General features: G+C 42.0%; 1 protein-coding gene across 1 annotated transcript in view; it reads left to right on the top strand.

The window, feature by feature from the left end:
- Window positions 1–25,866, top strand: part of mrpl37 (mitochondrial ribosomal protein L37) — a gene marked incomplete at its 5' end in the record, with an annotated part of 30,689 nt that extends 4,823 nt beyond the window's left edge. Inside the window, 6 exons of the mRNA XM_085978064.1 lie at window positions 4,192–4,375; window positions 11,762–11,877; window positions 18,431–18,616; window positions 19,058–19,212; window positions 24,691–24,894; window positions 25,515–25,866. Coding sequence (XP_085834190.1) covers window positions 4,192–4,375; window positions 11,762–11,877; window positions 18,431–18,616; window positions 19,058–19,212; window positions 24,691–24,894; window positions 25,515–25,592 — 923 coding nt within the window. The remainder of the gene's footprint in view (window positions 1–4,191; window positions 4,376–11,761; window positions 11,878–18,430; window positions 18,617–19,057; window positions 19,213–24,690; window positions 24,895–25,514) is intronic.
- Between the last annotated feature and the right edge of the window lie 389 nt (window positions 25,867–26,255).

The raw sequence follows: 26,255 nt of genomic DNA, 5'->3' as shown, positions 1-26,255 counted from the left end.
GACTGGAGGAAGGTATACAGTGGTGTTCCCCAGGGGTCGGTTCTAGGACCACTGTTTTTCTTGATATATATTAATGACTTGGATGTGGGTGTACAGGGCATAATTTCAAAATTTGCAGATGACACAAAACTTGGAAGTATAGTGAACAGTGAGGAGGAGAGTGATAGACTTCAGGAAGACAGACAGGCTGGTGAAATGGGTGGACACGTGGCAGATGAAATTTAATGCAGGAAAATTGTGAAGTGATATATTTTGACAGAAAGAATGAGGAAAGGACATACAGGAAACTTTGTGCTATCCGGCACCGACGAGACCGAGCTACTGCCGTTGCCTAAAAAGTGCCGTACACTCCAGAGTTAATGTTGAGAGATACGGAGATTCCGTATCTGACAACAATCACTGTTGCTTAGCAACAGCTTCTAAACACTGGTGTGTGGCTGCAAGGGTCTGTAGCTAAAGCTGTTGCTATAGCTACAGACCTTGCACTGCTTGACTGGAGAAAAAAAAGCAAAGAAAACAAACAAGAAGAATAAAAAACGGCACCTGATTTCTGCCGGTGGCTCCAGTTTGCCGGATAGCTTACCTCCGGATAGCACAAAGTTTCCTGTATAAACTAAATGGTACAATCCTGAAGGGGGTGCACGAACAGAGAGACATGGGGGTATGTATGCACAAATCGTTGAAAATTGAGAAAGCAGTTAAAAAGGCTTATGGGATCCTGGGCTTCATAAATAGAAGTATAGAGTACAAAAGTGTGGAAAATATGATGAACCTGTATAAAACACTGGTTCAGCCCCAACTGGAGTACTGTGTCCAATTCTGGGCACCACACTTTAGGAAGGATGTGAAGGCCTTAGAGAGGGTGCAGAAAAGATTTACAAGAATGATTCCGGGAATGAGGGACTTCAGTTACGTGGATAGACTGGAGAAGCTGGGATTGTTCTCCTTGGAGCAGAGAAGATTGAGAGGAGATTTGATAGAGGGGGTCAAAATGATGAGGGGTCTGGACAAAGTAGATAGAGAGAAACTGTTCCCATTGGCGGAAGGGTTGAGAACTAGAGGTCACAGATTTAAGGTGATTGGCAAAAGAACCAAAGGCAACGTAAGAAAAAACTTTTACGCTGCGAGTGGTTAAGATCTGGAATGCACTGCCTGAAAGGGTGGTGGAGGCAGATTCAATCACGGCTTTCAAAAGGGAGTTGGATAAGTATCTGAAGGAAAGAAATTTGCAGGGCTACGGGGAAAGGGTGGGGGTGTAGGACTAGCTGAAGTGCTCTTGCAGAGAGCCGGCACGGGCTTGGTGGGCCGAATGGCCGCCTTCCGTGCTGTAACCATTCTATGATTCTATTCTATGATGCGTAGACATTTCTTGGAAACGTTCCCTGCTTTTTCTAGACACCACAATGAAAAGTGTAATGATGTGTCCTTTGTTTTAGTCTGCATAATAAATTATTAATTTACCTGATCACTGAGTTGTAAACTCAATTTAATAGCTGCTACTGTGTGTAGGTTGATACAGGATGCTTCCTGTATGAGGTGGGAAATGCTCTCACGGTATTGTTTTTGTTGCTGCCTACCTACATTTTCATAGATTAATCAAAATTAAGTAAAATAAATTTTATGTGCTTTGCAGCAATATTTTCTGATTTACAATAATTAAAGTAGGGGTTGCTGGATTAAGTGACATTAATGCAGTACTTACTGCATGTTCATATAAATTAATTTACAGTTCCATTTAATGCCTATTATCATGGTGCACTTTTGTAATTTAAACACCATCCTAGAGTAGGTTAATAAAACATTGAGACAACTAATCATCTTGGGAAAGAAATTCATTGAATGAAATGTGGGAGAATGCTTGTTTTTTTTCTAGTTAATGACTTGCCAACAATCATGGGTACGCATACTTTGAAAAGCTGAATTTTTAAGAATATGACCTTGTTAAGCTGTTAATTATGGAGGAAAATGAGCATTCTCCTGTTATTCATAGTGAATTTCAATATTGTGAGGTGGGTTAGTGAGAGCAGTGGAATCCTTCTCTACTGGTTACTTGCTCCAAAGGCTGCCCGTCACTTCGGTCCACCTGCCCCAGACGGAATAGCCATTGCTTTTTACTTACCCGAAAGTAATACTTATGCTGATGCACAATGTCCCACTGTTTGGGGCCAGAGAAGGGTGGTTTGGATACCAGAATGCCCAGCTACAAATGTCACTATGATGGTGGTGGAGATGTTTTGGCAGACTGTACTGTCTGTCAGCACTGTAAGAAGCTGTCCAGTAGCAAGGAATTCCATCAAGGAAATCCCAGCTCAAATTTGGAAGTAAAACAGTGGAACAACATTATTTATAACTGCATGTCATAGAGTCATAACAGCACAGAAGGAGGCCATTCGACCCATTGAGTCCATGCCAGCTCTCTGTAGTCTCTCTCCCATCAGTCCCGCTCTATCCCTGTAGCCCTGCAAGTTTATTTCCCTCAAGTGCCTATCCAATCTCCCCTTGAAAACATTGAGTGTCTCCGCGTCCACCACTTCCGTTGGCAGCGAGTTCCAGGTCCTCACTACTCGCTGCGTAAAAAAGTTTTTCCTCACATCCCCCCTGTCTCTCTTGCCCAAAACCTTAAATTTGTGTCCCCCTAGTCCTTGTACAATCAACTAGTGGGAACAGCCTTTCCCCCATCTAGCCTATCCAAAGCCGTCTTGTACACCTATCAAATCACCCCTCGTCCTCTTGCTCTAATGAAAACAAATCCAGCTTCTCCAACCTGTCCTTGTAGTTAAGATCCCCATCCCTGGAACCATTCTGGTAAATCTCCTCTGCACCCTTTCAAGGGCCTTCATATCCTTCCTAAAGTGTGGTGACCATTCTGCTAACCTTTCTAAGTCCTGTTGCAGTCGATTGGTATCATCCTCACTGTTTGCCACACCCCCAAGTTTGGTGTCATCGGCAAATTTAGAAATTCTACTCTGTATTCCAATGTCCAGGTCATTTATATAAAAAAGCAGTGGCCCCAGCACTGACCCTCGGGGAACACCATTGTCTACCATCCTCCAGTCTGAAAAACAGCTATTTACCACAACTCGCTGTTTTCTATCCTTAAGCCAATTCCTTATCCAAGCTGCCACTGACCCACCTATTCCATGAGCCTCAATTTTGTTAACCAGCCTTCTATGTGGTTCTTTGTCAAACGCCTTCCTAAAATCCACGTAGACAACATCCATTGCAGTTACTTCATCAAAAAATTCAATTAGATTCGTCAAACACAATCTGCCTTTTACAAATCTGTGTTGGTTCTCCTTAATTAGCTTAAACCTCTCCAGGTGCCTGTTAATTTTTTCCTTGATTATTGTTTCTAAAACTTTACCCACCACTGATGTTAGACTAACCGGTCTGTAGTTACTAGGATTGTCCTTACACCCTTTCTTGAACAATGATGTTACATTTGCCATTTTCCAATTCTCGGGCACCTTCCCCGCATCTAGGAAAGATTGGAAAATTATGGCAAGCCTTTCCACTATCTCTTCCCTCAATTCCCTTAGCAGCCTGGGATGCAAGCCATCTGGACCAGGCGGCTTATCCACTCTAAGCATACCCAACCTTTCTGGTACATCCTGTCTATCAATTTTCACCCCTTGCATTGCTTCTACCTTTTCCACTTCTACTGATATTTAGTAAACACCGATACAAAGTACTCATTGAGTATTCTAGCCTTGCCCTGCACCTCTAAGCATATATCACCTTCTTTGTCCCTAATAGGCCTCATCCCGCCTCTTACTACCCGCTTACTGTTTACCTGCCGGTTGATAATGTATGTATCATTAAAAAATCTTGTATAGGACACGCACTTCCTGTCCATAAACCTTACTTCCTGTTGTAAAATTTTTTGGCCATTTTATGCTACTGCAACTATTACAGTTGTAAATTGCTATGTCTATATTTCCCATATGTCAACTGTCAGTGTAGTTGTAGGCTCAGGCCACTATGTGGCTCTGTAGAGCAACTTTTTGAGTCTCTCTGAACTCTGTTGCCATTTTGTGTATAAAAAGAACCTTGTATTCATTACCTGACTGTGGGCAATGGTATGGGCAATTTACTGGTATTTATATAAGTAAAAAAAAATTGAGTTTACTGTTCCACTACAGTAATGTTACCTTTAAATTTGCACACATTAGAATTTATTTGTGTTTCCAGGTGTTAAACAAGCTCTTTGGCTGACCAAGTCTAAACTGATAGAGGGCCTTCCTAAGCAGATATTAAGCATAGCTGAAGATCCTGCGAATCGCATTGAAGACCAGGACGAGCGCGTTAAGGCAGCTATCAGTCATGCTCGTTTTTGGATCACCACTGAAATTCGTCCCAAAAGAGATCGGTTTTGGTGAGCAGACGTGCAGCTGTTAAACTTGTTAAAGTTAGGATTTTACTAGTACTGTTCTTGAAAAATGCTGCATGGTAAATGATAAAAGGATTTCATCTAAAGTGTGGAAAATATTAGGATACCTTTTTAAGAAAAATGAGATATTGGCCCAGAAATTCCAGAACGGGGCTTGCAGCGCGTGCAAGCCCCGTATTTACACTTACCCCGCGCTACTGACGATCAGCTCCAGGGACGCCTGGACTTGGTGAATGAAAAAGAAGAATCCCGGGCAGCGTATGACGTCACGCCGCCCAGGAGTGCAGCCAGCGCGAAGCCAGGAGCGTGCAGTGTAAGTGAGACACGCCCCTTGAGGTCTCAGTTTCACTGGACACGCCCCCAATGTTTCTGTCAAGCTGCTAAGGATTTTTACATGCAAAGCAGCAGTTTAAATAGGTTTTTGGAAGTTTTCTGAAGATTTTGGTAACTTTTATAAACTTTTTAAAATGTTTACATTATTTTGAGTAATCTGAAGTAGTTTTAAAGAGAATTAAAGCAATTTAAAGACTTTTAAAAGCCCTAAAAGAATTTTTTTAATTCCATTTATTTATTTAGCAATGTCGTCGTCATACGTGTCTTCACACTGTTCCCTTTGGGGAACTGTATGAAGTGGTGGAAGGATTTATGGCCGTGATTAACGCTCATTCCGTGACCGTAACCATCTTTGAACCAGCCATTAGGGCGGTTAGTCCTATGGCGGGAGGGTTTTACGGGCTCCCACAAGCTATACAAGGAGGGGGGGCCACCCACACCCACGGACGCAAATATCCCACTGGATGTCAACCCAGAATTTAGAGCCGGAGCTCCGACTCCACTTGCCGGGACTGTCTGGAGCGGGGTTCGAAACCCTACCCTGATCTGGTCCAGCGGCGGGGATCCTACCGCTATGACAAAGGCCCAATCCGATTAGCAACGTGAAATGGCAGCATAGGGCTCCAGTCACGGGGAGGGAAAAGGCGCAGGAAATGTATGGGTGTCACCTTTTGTGCGGAGTGGGCCTTTTGCGTAGCAGTAAGCACCCCCGCCGCTGGGCCAGAAGGAGTAGGGTTTTGAACCCCACTCCAGACAGTCCTGGCAAGTGGAGTCGGAGTTCCAACTTTAAATTCTGGGTGGACATCCAGCGGGATACTTGCGTCCGTGGGTGTTGGTGGCCCCCCCCCCCCCCCTCAGATGGGTTGTGGGAGCCCGTAAAACCCTCCCGCCATAGGACTAACCACCCTAATGGCTGGTTCAAAGATGGTTACGGTCACGGAATGAGCGTTAATCACGGCCATAAATCCTTCCACCACTTCATACAGTTCCCCAAAGGGAACAGTGTGAGGATACGTACGATGATGACCTCTTGCGCAATGCACCTCCTTGGACCCTCAGTCGCAGATGCGAGGGGGCAAGTCGTGCAATTGTTAAATTTTTCATTTTATTGACATGTAAAATGTTGGCCCAGTAATTCCCTTCCAACTGCGCGAGTACGGTCGGGGTACTTACGCATCTGGCCGGATGAAATGCCGGTTTTCAGCATGCACAGTGCTTTTGGGGAAAACCGGCATTTCCTGTCCTCTGAACGAAGGGGTTCAGAGGCAGAACGCGTGCGACTGCACAGGCAGCGCGTGCGCAGTATAATTCGCCGCTTTCATTACTGCTTTCAGTGAGGTCAAGTCCTTACAACTTACACATGAAAAAAGCATGGGTACAGTTGCTCCAGAGGCTGCGGAGGAAGATATTTCTTATCGTGGAGCTTCTGAAAGTATGTATGTCTGTATATATTCCTTTGCGTGTTATGTATATATTCCTTTACTTATGTGTATGAATGTATTATTTAATTATGACTTTCAGAGAAAGTAACTTATTTGAAAATCATAATTAAAAACATACATACATATACGTAAAGGAATATATGTGGACATACATACATAACTCATTCTCACATTCCATTCACACAGCCACAATTGCTCCTTCTACCTACCGTTCTGAAAATCCTTTTTAAAAAAAAAAATTTAACTTTAAAACTTACTTAAAATTTCTTAAAATAACTTCCCTCCCTTTCCCAAACAAAAATATTGCATTTCAGAAGCTCCACGATAAAATGTTTCTTCCTCCGCAGCCAATGAACCACTTTACACTTGCTTTTTTCAAGTGTAACTTCTGAGGACTTACCCTCACGGATTTCATGAATGAAATCTACGAAGTTCACTGCGCAAGCGCTGCCTGTGCAGTCGCACGCGCTCGAGGTCTGGAAATGCCGGCGTTCCCCGCATGCGCTGTTCATGCTGAACGCCGGCATTTCCAACGGCCAGATGCGTGAGTACCCCGAGCGCACTCACGCCTTTGGCCGCGAATTTCTGGCCCATTACCATAGTATTCGAAGATGGACCAGCCTGCAGAACCTTACTTCATCTCGAGTCAACACCTTCAAGAGGGGAAGGAGAAAACTTGGAAAGCAAACCCAAAGTAATACTCACTGTAATATGTTTGCAGTGCAAATTAATTATAACCTGGATGGTTTGATAGAAGTTTGGGTCATTTGTATAGATCATGTAAATTAAAATAGAGAAACTAGGGAGTTAATGATGTTATAAAGCTTAATATTGCATTAGGAATTCTTAACCTACTGCAGCTTCCCTATTCCACTCGAATACCTGCATTTAGCCCATTATCAGACTGTGATATTAAACTCTAACAAGATTAGTGTCTGATTGTCCAATCAGAGGTTGCCAAATGTGTAGTAATTGGTCTATCAATTAAGCATGTTTTTTAATTATGTATAGTACAGATTGTGAAACCTGAGCTATGGCATGAATATAGGTTGCGCTTGTATTTAAAATGTTAATTCCTTTTTTATGGTTCCTCATGCTGCACTATACCCCAGCCAAGAGAAACACAGATGGCTGATTATGATGCCTATGTTCTTTATCTTGCTGCTCACGGGGAATCAAGCTGCTTTTATATTGTTATAGTGCCACTGGCAATATTGTTAAACTAACCTCATTGAATTTTTAAGACTAATGGCCAGGAAGACCTTCCTTTTATTTCCTTACTGGGTCTTCTGGGCAGCTCCATTTTGCAGTAACTGCGCTGTTGTAACGACATCATTGTGATCCTGGTAGTTACGTCGTGACTTCAATATGTATACAAGGCACTTTCCTTTTGTGGTAGCATGGCCTTAGTTGTTGCTGACAACGGCAGTCTGTGAATGTGCAAAATGCTGGAACCCACTTTTACAGCGAGACCAGCTACACTTTTCAGACAGAAAAGAGTGGTACATGTGGGTTGCTCGCCCAAGACCCAATGACAATTTAAAGCAGCTATAAGCCAAGTCTGGATCCTTGCTGCCCATGGTACACGGCACTCCTCCACATCTTGGCTTGGATCTTTACGTTGTTCCATAATGGCACCAGTAAATTAATTCACCTGTAGGAATTCAGACTGATTAAAACTGTGCTTCTGATCATTTCTTTTGAATCTTAAATGAATAGACTTCTCAGCAAACACTCTGTAAATGTTAAAACTGGAAGGTTTTCCAGCTCAATAACAATTTTGAAGTAGTAGCAATAAATTGCTGCTGATTTTTTTGTTGTGGTTTATAGTGTCACAATACTTATGCTGGATCTCATTATATGTTCTTAAAAGACTCTTTTATTCTTAATAGATTTTATATATTAACAAATGTACAAAAACAATTTGAAAATAGTGGCAGGCCCATTAGTACACACCGTATCCACTTGGTCAGGGTGGCTTACCTTTCAAATTTAAGAGTGAAACAAAAATTCTATCTGGCAAACAGCCACAAATGTTCAGGCCCTTTTTACGATACAACTTGGGTTCTAAAGAACAACCATAAAAGTGGGTCTTGCTGCAATCGACTCTATAGAGATTGGGTCATTCATGTTCAGGGATATTACGGTCAGCATGATAACCACACATCTATAGTTTGTGGCACTCCAATATAATAGCCCGGAATTTCTGGCTGTAATGACAGCAAAACTGTCAGCGTTTGCCGTCATTACTGTGTAAAACTGAACAACAACAGCTTGTATTTATATAGTGCCTTTAACATAGTAAAATGTCCCAAGGTGCTGCACAGGAGTATTTTAAGACAAAAAATTTGACACTGATCCACATAAGGATAAATTAGGGAAGGTGACCAAAAGCTTGGTCAAAGAGGTAGGTTTTAAGGAGTGTCTTAAAGGAGGAAAGAGGGAGGCGGAGAGGTTTAGGTAGTGTAGGTCAGCGAGCACAGGGGTGATGGGCGAGCAGGACTTGGTGCGAGTTAGGACATAGGCAGCCGAGTTTTGGATGACCTCAAGTTTACGTAGGGTGGAATGTGGGAGGCCAGCCAGAAGTGCGTTGGAATAGTCAAGTCTAGAGGTAACAAAGACATGGATGAGGGTTTCAGCAGCAGACGAGCTGAGGCAAGGACGGAGATGGGTAGTGTTACGGAGGTGGAGGTAGGCGGTCTTTGTTATGCTGCAGATATGTGGTCGGAAGCTCATTTCAGGGTCAAATATGACACCAAGGTTGCGAACAGTGTGGTTCAGCCTCCGACAAATGTTAGGGAGAGGGATGGAGTCAGTGGCTAGGGAACGGAGTTTGTGGCGGGGACTGAAAACAATGGCTTCGGTTTTCCCAATATTTATTGGAGAAAATTTTTGCTCATCCAGAACTGTATGTCGGACAAGCAGTCTGACAATTTAGACTCCGTGGAGGGGCTGAGGGAAGAAGTAGTGAGGTGGAGCTGGGTGTCGTCAGCGACAGCAACTTCTGGCTTCTGCACATGCGCAGTTAAATGCAGAAATCCAGAAGTTGCTGTTAATGATGCCCTACTCCTCCATAGGGTGTGCTGTTGCAGTCTTCTCGGATGCAATCAACACAGAATCAGTGAATTGACCTGAACTTCAACTTTTTATGCACTATTCTCGCTGTAAAAATCATTGAAAATGTTGAGCCTTGTTGAATGAGATGTAACTGAGTTTTAATGTCATAATTAATACTGAACAACCGCTCTGGCCCTGAAAAACTAATTTTATAAGTGGGGAGTCTCATTTCCTCAGAAAAACATAAAAAATTCCATGATTTTTAAAATAATTAATTTATATTTTATTTTTAAACTTTGATATTTCAGCTTCTACCTTAATCCCAGGTTTATGTCCCAATCTTTATTTCGCTTTCTGTAAAAATGATTAAAATTTAAATTATAATCTCTGCTTTTTACTTCTTGCTTTGCTATCTGTGAGAATTCTTCAATCTGAGTGGCTGATCAGCCTGCCTGCACTGTTGTTAGACGCCACAGGTGGTGCCAAATTCAAAGTCAAGTCAGAGATAAAAGAAATCCACGTTCTATAGCCCGCTAAATCTTTGTGAACAGCTTTTTCGAGGTCCGCGGCGAGTGCCATCCCTTTACTGCAAAATCCAGGCCATTGTGTCTTAAGTTAAAATACTACTCGATACTGTTACTGTGACAGAAGTAGGGCTTTGTCTTGTTTCAACTTTGAACATTTCTGTTCTATCATTTCATTTAAATTGTAGTGAGGGCAGTACTCTGGAATTTTTAAAATGGAAAATATGGCTGCTTTGTTTTCTTTTTGTTTTTAGTTTGAGTCTAGGCAAAGCAAATATGTTTCTGTCTTGCTTCTCCCACCCAGGTCGTTCCCTTCTTATAATGTACCTCTTTGACTGAGCTTTGTCACTCATCTTAATATCTCCTCCTTTGGCTTGGTGTCAGTTTTCGTCTGATTTATGCTCCAGTGAATTGCCTTGGGATGTTTTCCAAAGTTAAAGCTGCATAACTGCAAGTTTCTGTTGTTATAGAAGCATTATATCTATTCATTCTCTTGTATGCTTTTATAAAAATCTTGTACACTTCCTGTCAACAAATATTACTTCCCTTTGTCATGACTTTTGGTAACTTTTATGTCAACGCTTACATTTATAATGGCAATTCTGTATTTAAACAGTTGCATGGCGCTGTGGATTCGCAACCTCCCACCACTTGTGGAGTGAGTCATTTCCCTTGAAGATTGTGTATTTTTCCCTTGTTTATTGGGTGTTTAAAATTCAATTTCATGTTTTGCTCAATAAATGGGGAACTCAGGACCCCCTTTGTAGGGGAGGCCTGCAACTGCCTGATTTGAGGCTGTGGTCCACCAGTCCCGTTTGCTTTCCTTTGTGGCATAGTGCAGAGATGTCCAATTGGAGACACGTGGAAAAGCAGTGAGTGGGCTACATCTGTTAACACAATAATGCAAGCCCCAGCATAAAGTGACACACCACGTACACAAAAGAAAGAGACTTAACAAAGACCCCGCCCTCCTTTCTAGCTCATCTACCTTTTATTTTTTGCCACCCACCCACTCATCTTTTTCCTCCATCCTCACATTCTCCTGCAGCACAGTTCTTTTACTTTTTTCTTTCATCCTGCTCCTTTTCTGGTTCCTGGTGCGTGTGATTTTGGCTGGCTATAGGCACAACACCATTCCTTGAAGGATTTGAAATTGAAGAATTCAGTGGTGCAGTGAGTTATTGCACTGTCCTTTCACATCGGTGGGCTGGGCTAGAGCCCATACTGCTAGAAGAAAAGACTTGCATGTATATAGAACTTTTCATGAACGCAAGACGTTCCAAAGCGCGTTACAGCCAATGAAGTACTTTTGAAGTGTAGTCACTGTTGTAATGTAGTGAACGTGGCAGCCCATTTGCGCACAGCAAGCTCCCACAAACAGCAATGACCAGATAATCTGTTTTACTGCTGTTGGTTGAGGGATAAATATGGGCAAGGACACCGGGAGAACACCCCTGCTCTTCTTCAAATAGTGCCATGGAATCATTTCTGTCCACCGGAGAGGGCAGACGGGGCCTCAGTTTAACGTCTCATCCAATAACGTCACCTCCGACAATGCACTCCCTGTACTGTACTGGAGTGTCAGCCTAGCTTTTATGCTCGAGTCTCTAACGTGGGACTTGAGTCCACAACCTTCTCAGGCGAGAGTGCAACACTGAGCCATGGCTGACAACTGATAATTAAACACTCTCTGCTAGCTTAAACTATGCGAAATAAGCTTTCACAGTCTCACTCTAGTTGCTAGTGGGTGTGAGCCTACAGCACAACACTGTCCCCTAATTGACACACGAATTGTTAAGCTCACTTCAAGAGGTCATAAGGATAACTTACGTACAACGTATAAAATTTCACATTGATGTTGTTGGGGATGCTGTTGAGAGTTTGGGACAAAGTGGAAGAAGCTTTCACTCTTCAGCTGACTGGACATATTTGCTCTTGGAATGTATACTGACCCTGAGTGACAAAATGGAGGGGAAGAGAGTAATAGTAACTTTTGTGGTGTTTTTACTTTTCAGCCCTGTGCTGATGCAGGACCTCTTACACTTATGCAGGATCCTGCAGCCTCGATTTCCCACACTTGGAAACAGAATGCTGGCTGAAAATTACCGTGTGGCAGCAATATGGGAGAGAGGTTAGTCAGCAGGACTTCCGTTTAAGTAGCAATGTGTAAAAATGTCTTTGCTCATGGACCAGAAAAGGAAAAGAGGCAATCCTTTTCTAGGATGTATTCTCGTCCACTGAAAATGCAACACTCATCAGCTTCATTTCTAACCAAAAACTAATCTGGTGTTGTCCGTTCATGGAAACTGCCGACAATATATAATCATAGAATCTTACAGCACAGAAGGAGGCTAGTCGACCCATTGTCCATGCGCTGGCTCTTTGAAAGAGCTGTCCAATTTAGTCCCATAACCCTACAAATTAGTCTTTTTACAGGTACATGTCCAATTGCCTTTTGAAAGTTCCTATGGAATCTGCTTCATCCACTCTGAGGTTGTGCGTTCCACATCTTAACAACCCTCTGTGAAAAGGTTCCTCCTCATTTCCCCTCTAGTTCTTTTGCCAATTATTTTAAATGCAAGACCTCTGGTTACCGACCCACTTGCCAGAGGAAACGGTTTCTCCCTACTTGCTCTATTAAAACCCCTCATAATTTTGAATACCTCTATTAGGTCACCCCTTAACCTTCTCTGTTCTAAAGAGAACAATCCCAGCTTCTCCAATCTCTCCACATAACTGAAGTTGCTCATCCCTGGTATGATCCTGATAAATCTCCACTTACCCTCTCCAAGGCCTTGACATCCTTCCTAAAGTGTAGTGCCCAGAATTGTACACACCATTCCAGCTGAGGCCTAACCAGTGATTAGTGATATTTGCAAAGTATCCCATATGCTTTCTTAACCACATTATCAACTTGCCCTGCCACAAATACATTTGCCTACATGAAAATAGTAATTGTACTTAAAGTATTACTGGGAAGCTCAGACATAAATAAATACAAGATTATAATATGAACTGATTTTTCTCATGAGATTAATGTACTAAAAAGAAAAGAAATGTGTTTGTGCTTCATATAAGTTATTTCTATTTTTAATGCTTTGAAGTAAAACCAAAAAAAAGCAATGAATCTCTAAGGAAAAGGTTGATTTGGGCTGTATGTTTATTCCTTTGCAGTGCTTGTAGGTATTTAATAAAAAAAACAATTAGATCAGGCAGTTAGGAAATCTTTATTTCCTGCTTAGGATTCCTGGTTATGTTCAACATAAGTCATTAGTTAATGTAACAGAGGGTACCAGGAACAGCCAGCTAATGATAATTGATCAAATATATTTTATATATATTTTGTAAAAAAAAAGGTTGAACCAGAAACTGAGAACTTAACACCTAGATTTGAGTATACCCTATGTATTAACCATTTGAAGATTCCAAAAGCAATTTTTTCATCAAAATAATTGGATGGGAATTGGATATATACTCAAAGGAAAATTTTGCAGGGCTATGGGGCAAGAGCTAGAGAGTGGAACTAATTGGATAGTTCTTCCAAAGAGCCGGCTGGGCCACATGGCCTCCCTCTGTGCTCTATGAATGTTTTTTTAAAAACTTTGAGCAAGAAGTATTTAATGCGTTTACTGGGCCAAAAAAATTAAATGTAGGACTGTAGATAGGGCTTTAAACTAAAAAGGTAGGAGGGGGCGGGGGAAATGTAGTAATCTAAAAGAGAAAAGTCAAGGCAATAGAGCAGTGTAGTGAATTGGGTAAAGATAAGCAGTGACATAGAAGGGACATAGCGTTTAAAGGTAATAGTGCATCAGCGAATAAGGTGAAAGCAGGGAATAATGGTAAAAAGTTAAAACTAACGGCTCTTTACTTGAATGCACAAAGCAGTCGTAACAAGATAGATGAATTAGTGGCACAAATAAAGATAAATGGGTATGACGTAATAGCCATTTCAGAGTCGTAGTTGCAAGGTGACCAAGATTGGGAACTAAATATTCCAGCTACTTGACGTTTCGAAAAGACAGGTAGCATGGAAAGGGGGGAGGCGGGGATAGCCCTGATAATAAAGGATGACATAAGGACAGTAGTGAGACAGTAGCTCAAGAAGTAGAATCAGTATGGGTGGAGATAAGAAATAAGAAGGGGCAGAAAACAATGGTGGGAGTAGTTTATAGGCCCCCTAACAGCAGCTATACCATTGGACAGCGTATTAACCAAGAAATAATAGGAGCTTGTAACAAAGGTAATGCAATAATCATGGGGACTTTAATCTTCATATAGACTGGGCAAATCAAATTGACAAGGGTAGCCTGGAGGATGAGTTCATGGAATGCATTCAAGACAGTTTCCTAGAACAATACATCATGGAACCAACCAGGGAACAGGCTATTTTAGATCTTGTTTTGTGTAATATGACAGGGTTAATTTGTAATCTCATAGTAAAGGATCCTCTGGGGAAGAGTGATCATAATATAAGTGTCACTCAAACTCAATGTGAAATTCATAAGTCCGAAACTAACGTCTTAAACTTAAATAAAGCCAATTACGTAGGTATGAGAGGAGAGTTGGCTAAGGTAGATTGGGAAATTAGATTTAAAAGGTATGATGGTCGATAAGCAGTTACAAACATTTAAAGAAATATTCCAAAATTCTCAATGAATATACATTCCATTGAGAAATACAAAATTTATGGGAAAAGTGATCCATCCATGGCTAACTAAAGAAGTTACGTATAGTATTAAATTAAGAGGTGGCTTATAATGTGAATAATAGTATTAAGCCTGAGGATTGGGAGAGATATAGAAACCAGCAAAGGATGACCAAAAAATTGATAAGGGAGAAAATATGAGTAAATTAGCAATAAATATAAAAACACATTGTAAGAGCTTCGGTAAGTATGTAAAAAGAGTGTAGCAAAAGTAAGCATTGAGCCCTTGGAGACAGGAGAAATTATATTGGGGAACAAGGAAATGACAGAGACTTTAAACAAATACAGGAAACTCTTTGGTGACCGGGATGGTGCCGGTTGATTAAAAATTCCGGATGACGGAGAGGGTTATCTACTGAGGGTATTTGTTTTTATAAAAAAAAAAGTCAGACTCCTGTTAGAGGTGTTCGGACTTCCGACAGCGCCAAGAAGCCGAGTAGTGGCAGTTTGGAGAACTACCCCCACTGACTAACTCGGCCACCGCGGGAGACTCGGACTCGGCAACATTGCCGGTTATTGAGGTGTTGTTTTCGCAGTATGAATTTTGCCGGTTAATAGAGAATTCCGGATATTTAGGTGCCGTTTAAACGAGAGTTTCCTGTATGTTGTATCTGTCTTCACAGTAGAAGACACAACAAGCATACCAAAAAGTGGCTAATGAGAATGAGGAACTTAAAGTAATTAAGATCAGTAGGGCAAAAGTACTTGAGAAACTAATGGGACTAAAAGCTGACAGATTTCCTGGACCTGATGGCCTACATCCTACGGTTTTAAAAGAGGTGGCTGCAGAAGTTGTGATCTTCCAAAATTCCCTAGATTCTGGAACAGTCCTAGCATATTGGAAATGTAACCCTGTACAAGAATGGAGGGAGAGAGAAAACAGGGAACTACAGGCCAGTTAGCCTGACATCAGTCGTCTGGAAAATGCTGGAATCCATTATTAAAGGAAGTGGTAACAGGGCACTTAGAAAATCATAATGGCCCAGAAATTCGGGTCTCCACTGGTGAGTACGCGCTGGGTACTCACCCGTAAGCCCAATGGAAGTGCCGGTTTCCTGCATGCACTGCGTATGCGCGGGAAACCGGCACTTCCGTTCCCCTGAAAGAAGGGGTTCAGAGGTCGAACGCGTGCGCAGGAGAGGCAGCGCGTGCGCATCGAACTTACGTTTTTTTTGCAGGTTTTCCCGGGAGGGTAAGTCTCCAGAAGTTACACACATAAAAAGCAGCCTGCTTTTCACAAGGTAAGTAGTGAATTAATTAAAATTTAAACTTTTTTCCACAGGTTTATTATTTTTAAATACTTTAAAGAAAGGTAAGTTTATTTTTAGCCCCGTTAAAAAATAAAATTATTTTTTTCCAAAAATTTAAATTGTTGAAAATAGTTATTTAATGTAATTTATAGTTTATTTAAAAAGTGATGTTTTTTAAAAATTTATTTGGAGATTTAGTGATGTTTTGGGGCTTATAGTATTTATAAGTTTGACAGCCCTTCCTGTCAAACTTATGAATGAAGCATTCCCTGCTCCGATTGGCTCCCCATGGCCCACATGATCCCAGGGGATGCATCGAACTAACTGCGCCCCTGGGATGCGCAAGCACTGCGCGCCGGCAGTTGGAGGAGGCCCAGGATCGCAGTTCCAGGGGGGCCCACAGCACAACGGCCGGCGCACAAGGGAAGTGCAGGTCGGGGGCTTACACCCGCGGGTGTAAGCCCCCGACCTGAATTTCTGGGCCAATATGATTAGGCAGAGTCAGCATGGTTTTATGAAAGGGAAATTGTGTTTGACAAATTTTAGTTTTTTGAGGATGTAGCAAGCAGGGTAGATAAAGGGGAACCAGTGGATGTGGTCTCATTGAAACATACAAGATTCTGAGAGGGGATTGACCAGATAGATGCTGAGAGATTGTTTCTCCTGGCTGGAGAGTGGAACTCGGGGGGCATAGTCTCAGGATAAGGGGTTGGCCTTTTAAGACTGAGATGAGGAGGAATTTCTTCTGAGGGTTGTGAATCTTTGGAATTCTTTATCCCAAAGGGCTGTGGACTTTCAGAAGGCTTTCGATAAGGTCCCGTATAAGAGGTTATCATGTAAAGTTAAGGCACATGGGATTGGGGGCAAGGTACTGACTTGGATAGAGAACTGGTTGGCAGACAGAAAGCAAAGAGTTGGAATAAACGGGTCTTTTTCCGAGTGGCAGGCAGTGACTAGTGGGGTACCGCAGGGATCGGTCCTTGGACCCCAGCTATTCACTATATATATTAATGATCTAGATAAGGGAACTAGATGTAATATCTCCAAATTTGCAGACAACACAAAGTTGGCTGGGCATGTGTGCTGTGAGGAGGATGCCAAGAAACTCCAGGATGATTTGGACAGGTTGGGTGATTGGGCAAAAGCATGGCAGATGCAATATAACGTGGATAAATGTGAGGTTATCCACTTTGGTGGCAAAAACAGGAAGGCAGATTATCTGAATGGCAATAGTTTGGGAGAAGGGGAAGTGCAACGAGACCTGGGTGTCCTTGTGCACCAGTCGCTGAAAGTAAGCATGCAGGTGCAGCAGGCGGTTAAGAAGGCAAATGGCATGTTGGCCTTCGTAGCGAGAGGGTTTGAGTACAGGAACAAGGATGTCTTGCTGCAGTTGTACAGGACCTTGGTGAGACCACATCTTGAGTATTGTGTACAGTTTTGGTCGCCTTATCTGAGGAAGGATGTTCTTGCCATGGAAGGAGTTCAGCGAAGATTCACCAGGCTGATACCTGGGATGGCAGGAATGACGTATGAGGAGAGATTGGGTCGATTGGGCTTGTACTCGCTGGAGTTTAGAAGAATGAGGGGATCTCATTGAAACTTATAAAATTCTGACAGGACTGGACAGACTAGATGCAGGAAGGATGTTCCCGATGGTCAGGGAGTCCAGAACCAGGGGTCACAGTCTAAGGATAAGGGGTAGGCCATTTAGGACTGAGATGAGGAGGAATTTCTTCACCCAGAGAGTGGTGAACCTGTGGAATTCTCTACCACAGAAGGCAGTAGAGGCCAATACATTAAATATATTCAAGAAGGAGTTTGATATATTTCTTAAGGCTAAAGGGATCAAGGGGTATGGGGAGAAAGCCGGGACCGGGTACTGAATTTGGATGATCAGCCATGGCCTACTCCTGCTCCTATCTTCTATGTTTCTATGATGCTCAGTTGTTGCGTATATTCAAGGCTGATATAAATAGATTTTTGGACTCTAGGGGAATCGAGGGATCGGGCAGGAAAGTGGAGCTGAGGTCAAAGATCAGCTATGATCTTATTGAATGGTGGAGTGGGCTCGAGGGGCCGTATGGCCTACTCCTACTCCTAATTCTTATATTTTCCTGCTAGCTCTGTTGACAAGTGCACTTTCTAATGTGGAGTTGAGCCATATCACCAGGAAAGGTCTAGGTATGAACCCCCATTTTTGCTGATTCTGATCACTGCCAGACAGGCATTTTATTGGCCACAACCCAGTTGAAAAACAGCAAAGATTCCTGTCATTCAGCAATTCTAATTGTAATTTAAAAGCAAAGAGAAAAGCTAGGTTCAGTTCTGATGAAGGGTTTATACCTAAATTTATGATCTGTCCTCTTTTCAGATGTTGATGGACCTGCTGTGTATTTCCAGCATTATTCAGAGTTTCACAATTTGCGGTGTTTACTTGTTAATCTGGACTCGTATTGGAAAATGTGTGTGGATAATGGGTATGGGGTTATGGTTGGTTGCAATGTTTCCTACAGTCAAATGATATCTATAGGTTACCGCATGGACAGTGGACCTCTGTGCAAGATGCCTAAAGATGACTATCACCATGAAGCTGTACCCAGCAAAGAGTCAGCATCCTCAGGAGGGGGACTCTGGATGAGGGAAAATTATGGGGCTGCTGATTGGACAAGACTGTAGCCTAAGTCCTTCAGTCAGTGTGCTGTTTAATGAGCATTTTATTCTCTTTGCAGAGTCTGATATATTCCGGGTTTGTGGTTTGAATGGAATCCTCTTGAGTAGTAAGCAGCCTTTACCAGCAGTAGCAGGAAAAGAAGAAATATTAAGCACTGAAAGCCAGGCCCTCCCGACCTTCTATCCAATCTCTCCTAACATTGATCTGCAGCAAACACATGTCTATGAAGTACGCAATGACACAGGTGGGTTTTTTGATAGGTTCTTTGGTACAAGTCCTGTAGTGTGACTGGCAGGACTCAGTTTCTTATCCATGATTCACCAATTAATGGGGAAGGAGAAAAAAAAAGCAGTAGTCTACCAGCACGATACATGCAACTTAGTACCCATTTAGAGTTAAATTGGCAAAACCCTGAGCACACCTTGCTTGTTCGTGCTGTTAATGGGGTGGTGAAAGGACTGAAGGAAGGATAGATCTCAAATGGTGCAGAAAAGGGATAAATGTCAACTAAAATTTTTTGAAAATTCACTTTAATGGAATGTTATTTGTGATGTGTATTTTAATTTTGGGGCATCAAGCACTCCCAAGTCAGTGGGGTTTACCTGCAGTGTTCTTTATGTAATTAGCAATTCTACTTTTGTAATCCTCTCACTCATTTACAAATCTCTTAATTGTTTCTACACAGGTTTCTGTGATAGGTATCCTTTTCCTCACGCGCACACACTGTATATTACAGAGTCTGCTGCTAACATGGCAAGGTTCAGACCAGAACCACTGAGGGCCAAGATGATCATGTTCACATTTGCAAATGCCCTTGCAAGGGCCAAGCTGCTTTATGGTGTAAGTGTCGGTGTCTCTGGTACAAATATTGCGATGGGCATCTGTTGAAGTAGAAATTCCATTTACACTTAATATGTTTGTGGTTAAATGTACTTGAATTTTATAAAAAGAGAAGTGAAAAAGGAAATGTGGGGCAAAGAGACAGTACGAGAATAGATTGGCAGCTAACATAAAAAGGAGTCCAAAGGTCTTCTATAGGCATATTAACAGTAAAAAGGTTATAATAGGAATGGTGGGGCTGATTAGGGACCAAAATGGAGCTCTATTGGTGGAGGCAGAGTCATAGAAATTTACAGCACAGACGGAGGCCCATCGTGTCTGTGCTGGCCGAAAGAGCTATCCAGCCTAATCCCACTTTCCAGCTCTTGCTCAGTAGTCTTGTAGATTACAGCACTTCAAGTGCATATCCAAGTACATTTTAAATGTGATGAGGGTTTCTGCCTCTACCACCCTTTCAGGCAGTGAGTTCCAGACCCCCACCACCCTCTGGGTGAAAAACATTCTCAACTCCCCTCTAATCCTTTACTTTAAAACTATACCCCTTGGTTATTGACCCCTGAGGTACTAAATGAGTACTTTGCATTGGTGTGTACCAAGGAAGAGGACTTTGCCAAACTTTGGTAAACAAGGAGGTTACCAGGATACTGGATGAGATAAAAAAATAAAGAGGTACTTAAAGTGGATAAATCACCCGGTCTGGATGGGATGTATCCTAGATTGCGGAGGGTAATAATGGTATAAATTGCAGTAGTGCTGGCTACATTCTTCCAATCCTTCTTAGATACAGGGATGGTGCCACCAGACTTAGTGGATTGCAAATGTTACATCCTTATTCAAAAAAGGAGTGTAGGATAAACATGGCAATTACAGGCGAGTCAGTTTAATGTTGGTGGTGACGGGGGGGGGGGGAAGCTTTTAGAAATAATAATCTGGGAGAAAATTAACAGCCACTTGGACAAGCATGGACTAATAAAGGAGAACCAGTATGGATTTGTCAAGGGCAGATCGTGTTTGACTAACTTGATTGAGTTTTTTGATGATGTAACAGAGAGGATGGAGGAGGGCAGTCCAGTTGATGTGTATACGGACTTTCAAAAGGCATTGGTAGCAAAATTGAAGCCCTTGGGATAAAAGGGGCAGCAGCAGCATGGATATAAAATTGGCTAAGGGAAGAGTTGTTGTGACTGGCTGTTTTTTGGAGTGCGGGAGGTATACAGTGGAGTTTGCCAAGGTTCAGCACTAGGACCACTGCTGTTTTTGATATACTTTAATGACTTAGACTTGGGGGTACAGTGCACAATTTCAAAATTTGCAGGTGATACAAAACTTGGAAGTGTAGTAAACAGTAAGGAAGTTAGTAATAGACTCCAAGAGGACATAAACAGGCTGGTGGAATGGGTGGACATATGGCAGATGAAATTCAACAGTGTGAGGTGATACAATACATGCTAAATGGTGCAATTTTAAAGGGGTTGCAAGAAAGGAGAGACCTGGGAGTGTTTGTGCACAAATCTTTGAAGGTGGCAGGACAAGTTAACAAAGCAGTTAATAAAGGATATGGACCGCACGGACTGCAGCGGTTCAAGGCGACTCACCACCACATTCTCAAGGACAGTTAGGGATGGGCAATAAATGCTGGCCTTGCCAGTAATGCCCACATCCCAGGAATGAATAAAAAAAAATTCTGGGCTTTTTAAAGAGGCATAGAGTACAAAAGCCATGAAGTTATGCTAAACCTATATAAAACACTGGAGTATTGTGACCAATCCTGGGCACCACACTTTAGGAAGGGCATGAAGGCTTTGGCGAGAGTACAGAAGAGATGTACTAGAATGATTCCAGGGATGAGGGATTACAGTTACATGGATAGACTGGGGTTGTTCTCCTTAGAGCAGAGAAGGCTAAGAGGAGATTTGATAGGTATTTAAAATCATGAATGGTTTAGATAGAGCAAATAAAGAGAAACTGTTTCCAATGGCTGAAGGGTCGATAACCACAGCGCACAGATTTAAGGAGATTGGCAAAAGAACCTGAGACGACATGAGGAAAAACTTTATACAAAAAAAGTTTAAGATGTCTAAAAATGTTAAAAAGACAAATCTAAAGGCACTGTACCTGAATGCACAAAGCATTCATAATAAGGTAGACGAAGTAACAGCGCAAATAGATGTAAATGGATACGATATAATTGCGATTACTGAGACATGGCTGCAGGGTGACCAAGGCTGGGAGCTGAATATCCAAGGATATTCGATATTTAGGAAGGACGGGCAAAAAGGAAAAGGAGGTAGGGTGGCGTTTAGTAAAGGATGAAATCAGAGCAATAGTGAGAAAGGATACTGGCTCATAAAATCAGGATGTAGAATCAGTCTGGGTGGAGTTAATAAGCACCAAGAGGCAGAAAACATTGGTGGGAGTTGTCTATAGGCCTCCAAACAGTAGTGGTAGTGTAGGGGATGGCATCAAACAGGAAATTAGAGATGCATGTAACAAGGGTACTACAGTAATCATGGGTGACTTTAATCTACATATAGACTGGCCAAACCAAATTAGCAATAATACTGTGGAGGATGAATTCCTGGAGTGTGTACGAGATGGTTTTTTAGACCAATACGTTGAGGAGCCAACTAGGGAACAGGCTATCCTAGATTGGGTATTGTGCAATAAGGGGTTAATTAATAATCTTGTGCGGGGTCCTTTTAAGGAAGAGTGACCATAACATAATAGAATTCTTCATTAAAATGGAAAGTGAAGAAGTCCAATCCGAAACTTGGGTCCTAAATCTAAACAAAGGAAACTACGATGGTATGAGGAGTGAGTTGGCTATGATAGATTGGGGAGCTTCATTAAAAGGCATGACGGTGAATAGGCAATGGCCAACATTTAAAGAACGAATGCATACATTCCTTTCTGGTGCAAAAACACAAAAGGAAAAGCGGCCCAACCATGGCTAACAAAAGAAATTAAGGATAGTATTAGATCCAAAGAGGAGTCATATAAAGTTGCCAGAAAAAGTAGCAAGCCTGAGGAATGGGAGCAGTTTAGAGTTCCGCAAAAAAGGACCAAGAGATTGATTAAGAGGGGAAAAGTAGAGTATGAGAGTAAACTTGCAAGGAACATAAAAGCAGATTGTAAAAGCTTTTACAAGTATGTAAAAAGAAAAAGATTAGTGAAGACAAATGTAGGTCCTTACAGTCAGAAACGGGAGAATTTATAATGGGGAACAAGGAAATGGCCGAGCATATTAAACAAATCTTTAGTTCTGTCTTCACGGAAAAGGACACAAATAACTTCCTAGAAATGCTAGGGAACCAAGGGTCTAGTGAGAAGGAGGAATTAAAGGAAATTAGTATTAGTAAAAAAAGTGCTGGAGAAATTAATGGGACTGAAAGCCGATAAATCCCCAGGGCCTGATAATCTGCATCCCAGAGTACTAAAAGAGGTAGCCATGGAAATAGTGGATGCACTGGTTGCACTGGTTGTCTCCTTCCAAAATTCTATAGATTATGGAACAGTTCCTGCAGATTGGAGGGTGGCAAATGTAACCCCAATATTTAAAAAAGGGAGAGAAAACAGGGAACTACAGACCGGTTAGCCTAACCTCAGTAGTAGGGAAAATGCTAGAGTCTATTATAAAGGATGTGATAACAGAACACTTAGAAAATATCAATGGGATTAGACAGTCAACATGGATTTATGAAAGGGAAATAGTGTTTGACAAACCTGGAATTTTTTGAGGATGTAACTGGTAGAATAGATAAGGGAGAACCAGTGGATGCGGTGTATTTGGATTTTCAGAAGGCCTTTGATAAAGTCCCACATAAGAGGTTAGTGTGCAAAATTAAAGCACATGGGATTGGGGGTAATATACTGGCATGGATTGGAAAATTGGTTAACAGACAGGAAACAGAAAGTAGGAATAAATGGGTCTTTTTCGGGGTGGCAGGCGGTGACTAGTGGGGTACCTGCAGGGATCAGTGCTTGGGCCCCAGCTATTCACAATATATATCAATGATGTGGATGAGGGAACCAAATGTAATATTTCCAAGTTTGCGGACAACAAAACTAGGTGGGATTGTGAGTAGGATGCAAAGAGGCTTCAAGACGATTTATACAAGTTGAGTGAGTGGGCAAATACATGGCAGATGCAGTATAACGTGGATAAATGTGAAGTTATCCACTTTGGTAGGAAAAACAGAAAGGCAGAGTATTCTTTAAATGATGATAGATTGGGAAATGTTGATGTACAAAGGGACCTGGGTGTCCTTGTACACCAGTCGCTGAAAGCAAACATGCAGGTGCAGCAAGCAGTTAGGAAGGCAAATGGTATTTTGGCCTTCATTGCAAGAGGATTTGAGTACATGAGCAAGGATATCTTACTACAGTTCTACAGGACCTTGGTGAGACCACACCTGGAGTACTGTGTAGTTTTGGTCTCCTTATCTAAGAAAGGATATACTTGCTATAGAGGGAGTGCAGCAAAGGTTCACCAGACCAGGGGGGGGGGGGGGGGGGGCAGTTTAGAACGAGGGGTAGGACATTTCGGACTGAGAAGACGAGAAATTTCTTCACTCAGAGCGTGGTGAACCTGTGGAATTCTCTACCACAGAAGGCTGTGGAGGTCAAGTCACAAATATATTTAAGAAGGAGCTAGATAGATTTCGAGACACAAAAGGCATCAAGGGGTATGGGGAGAGAGCAGGAATATTGTATTGAGTTGGAGGATCAGCCATGATCATATTGCATGGTGGAGTAGGCGCGATGGGCCGAATGGCCTACTCCTGCTCCTATTTTCTATGTTTCTATGCAACGAGTGGTTAGGATTTGGAATGCACTGCCGGATTGGGTAGTGGAGGCAGACTCAATAGTAGCCTTCAAGAGGGAATTGGATAAATATGTGAAGCAGCAAAAATTGCAGGGATATGGGGAAAGAGCAGGGGAGTGGGACCAACTGGGTTGCTCTTAAGAGTCGCGCAGACTCAGGCCAAATGGCCTCCTTCAGCGACGTACTGTTCTATGATTCATACCTGGGCATTCTAGGCACCTAGTGGCAAACGGTTACAGGAAGCATGGCTGCAACCTGCGAGCAGGCTGTGGGTGACTGAAACCCTTTGCCTGCGAGTTGTTAAGCTTGATGGAGAAAGAGGAAAACATTTACTCAGACAGTTCCATGGGGGCAAAAAGAAAATTCAAATTTCCTAAAACCACAAGCTATATCTAACTGTACAGGGTTTTAATGTACTGGACAGCTAAAACATTATGTATAATTCTATTCAATTGTTTATAGTGTGATGTATTACAGGAAACTTTGAGCTAATGTCTGGCTTCTCTTCACAGCATTGAATGTAGCTGAAATGATGTAGAATCTTGTGATTGTTTCATCTGTAATATATCGAATAGAATGAAGCATTGTTTTGCAACAGCCGAGGAGAACGGATATCATGTGAACCTGACCACTTACTGTTTTCTATTTCACAGGAAGAGCCAAAGGTGTTGGACAATCCTATTACAGTACAATGCATTGCTACGAATGGAAGGATTTTCCAGTTCCTGGTGTTGCAGTTAAATACCACAGATCTACAATCAAATGATGGTGTGAAAAACCTAATTTGGTTGGATCAAGATCAGCTGCTGTACGACTATGCAAAGTGTCTTCCAACAATGAGAAAGAAAATGGTCCAGGTAAGTACAAGTTGAACTGTTGTGGAAGCGATGCTTAAGAACATGTAGCAGCAATGGCAGTGAAACGTTTTTCTATCAATGGTTCCCCACCCTGCACGCTGATGTCAGCAGCCTTCCATTACCTCACCCAAATGGATGTGTCTTCTTGTGAGGCTATTCAGTGAATGTCAATGGGCTAGTTCCTATGTGGAGGTAGCACATCCTGTCACACTTTACAGCATGGCCTGCTGAATGGCACTCCAGAGTAGTAACATTGGCTGATTTCTTGTTTTCTCTCCTCCTATCCCACTGGTGGAGAGACAAATTGTATTGTCTCATCACCACAATAACCAAGCTCCGCCTACTCGACTGAGCAAGGATGAACTTGCATTTAACTTAGCAATTTAGGGGAACCTTTTGATCAATTTTAATGATCTACTAAATGTGGACCTTGGTGTAAGAAACTTTCTTCATGACTAGCACCGTATGTGAATATGTGTTGTGCAGTAGATGAGTCCCACAGTAAATTAATTGGATTGTTTGAAAATATTGGATCTGCAGAAGTGTATTTATTTTTTTAAATATTTATATTAAACAACTTACCTGCTTGTGTTCAGAGATTGATGGTTTCTTCTCCCTAGGTTCCTGCTGGGCTGTCTGGATATTGTCCAGCGACATTCAGTAAGTTCCTTGCCTTGTACTTGCACGGAGCTGTATAGAATCATATGGACAACGGTTCACGCTTAACGAACTGTTACTTACCTCGAAATGTCAGGAAAACAAAGAATCTTAGTTCGATACCAGCAGAAGAAATACAGACTGTAAACTGATTTGAAGTACAGTGTAGACATATACAAAATCAATGTTGGTTAGAATTTTATGAAGACTGGAGTGGAGAGATAAATGTATTATGTTCAAAACTATCATTCAAGATGGAGACTTTTTGAATTATTTATGTGGATAATGCTACTTTATTAAATATTTTTTTCACAATCTGTTTAATGTTCATTTGTACCATAATGCTCAGTTTCAGCCCTACAAAACAGCATCTGTACTACAGAAACAATGCACTAACTAAACATAGGAGCAGTAGGCCATTCGGCCCCTCGAGCCTGCTCCACCATTCAATGCGATCATGGCTGATCATCCAAATTCAGTACCCGGTCCCTGCTTTCTCCCCATACCCCTTGATCCCTTTAGCCTTAAGAAATATATCCAACACCTTCTTGAATATATTTAATGTATTGGCCTCTACTGCCTTCTGTGGTAGAGAATTCCACAGGTTCACCACTCTCTGGGTGAAGAAATTCCTCCTCATTTCTGTCCTAAATGGCCTACCCCTTATCCTTAGACTGTGACCCCTGGTTCTGGACTCCCTGACC

This window comes from Somniosus microcephalus, chromosome 3 (genome assembly GCF_052327205.1).
Source record: "Somniosus microcephalus isolate GS21.2 chromosome 3, FLI_Smic_1.0, whole genome shotgun sequence".
NCBI lineage: Eukaryota > Metazoa > Chordata > Chondrichthyes > Squaliformes > Somniosidae > Somniosus > Somniosus microcephalus.
The sequence above is the reverse complement of the archived record's forward strand: the minus strand, read 5'-3'. Positions and strand labels throughout refer to the sequence as shown.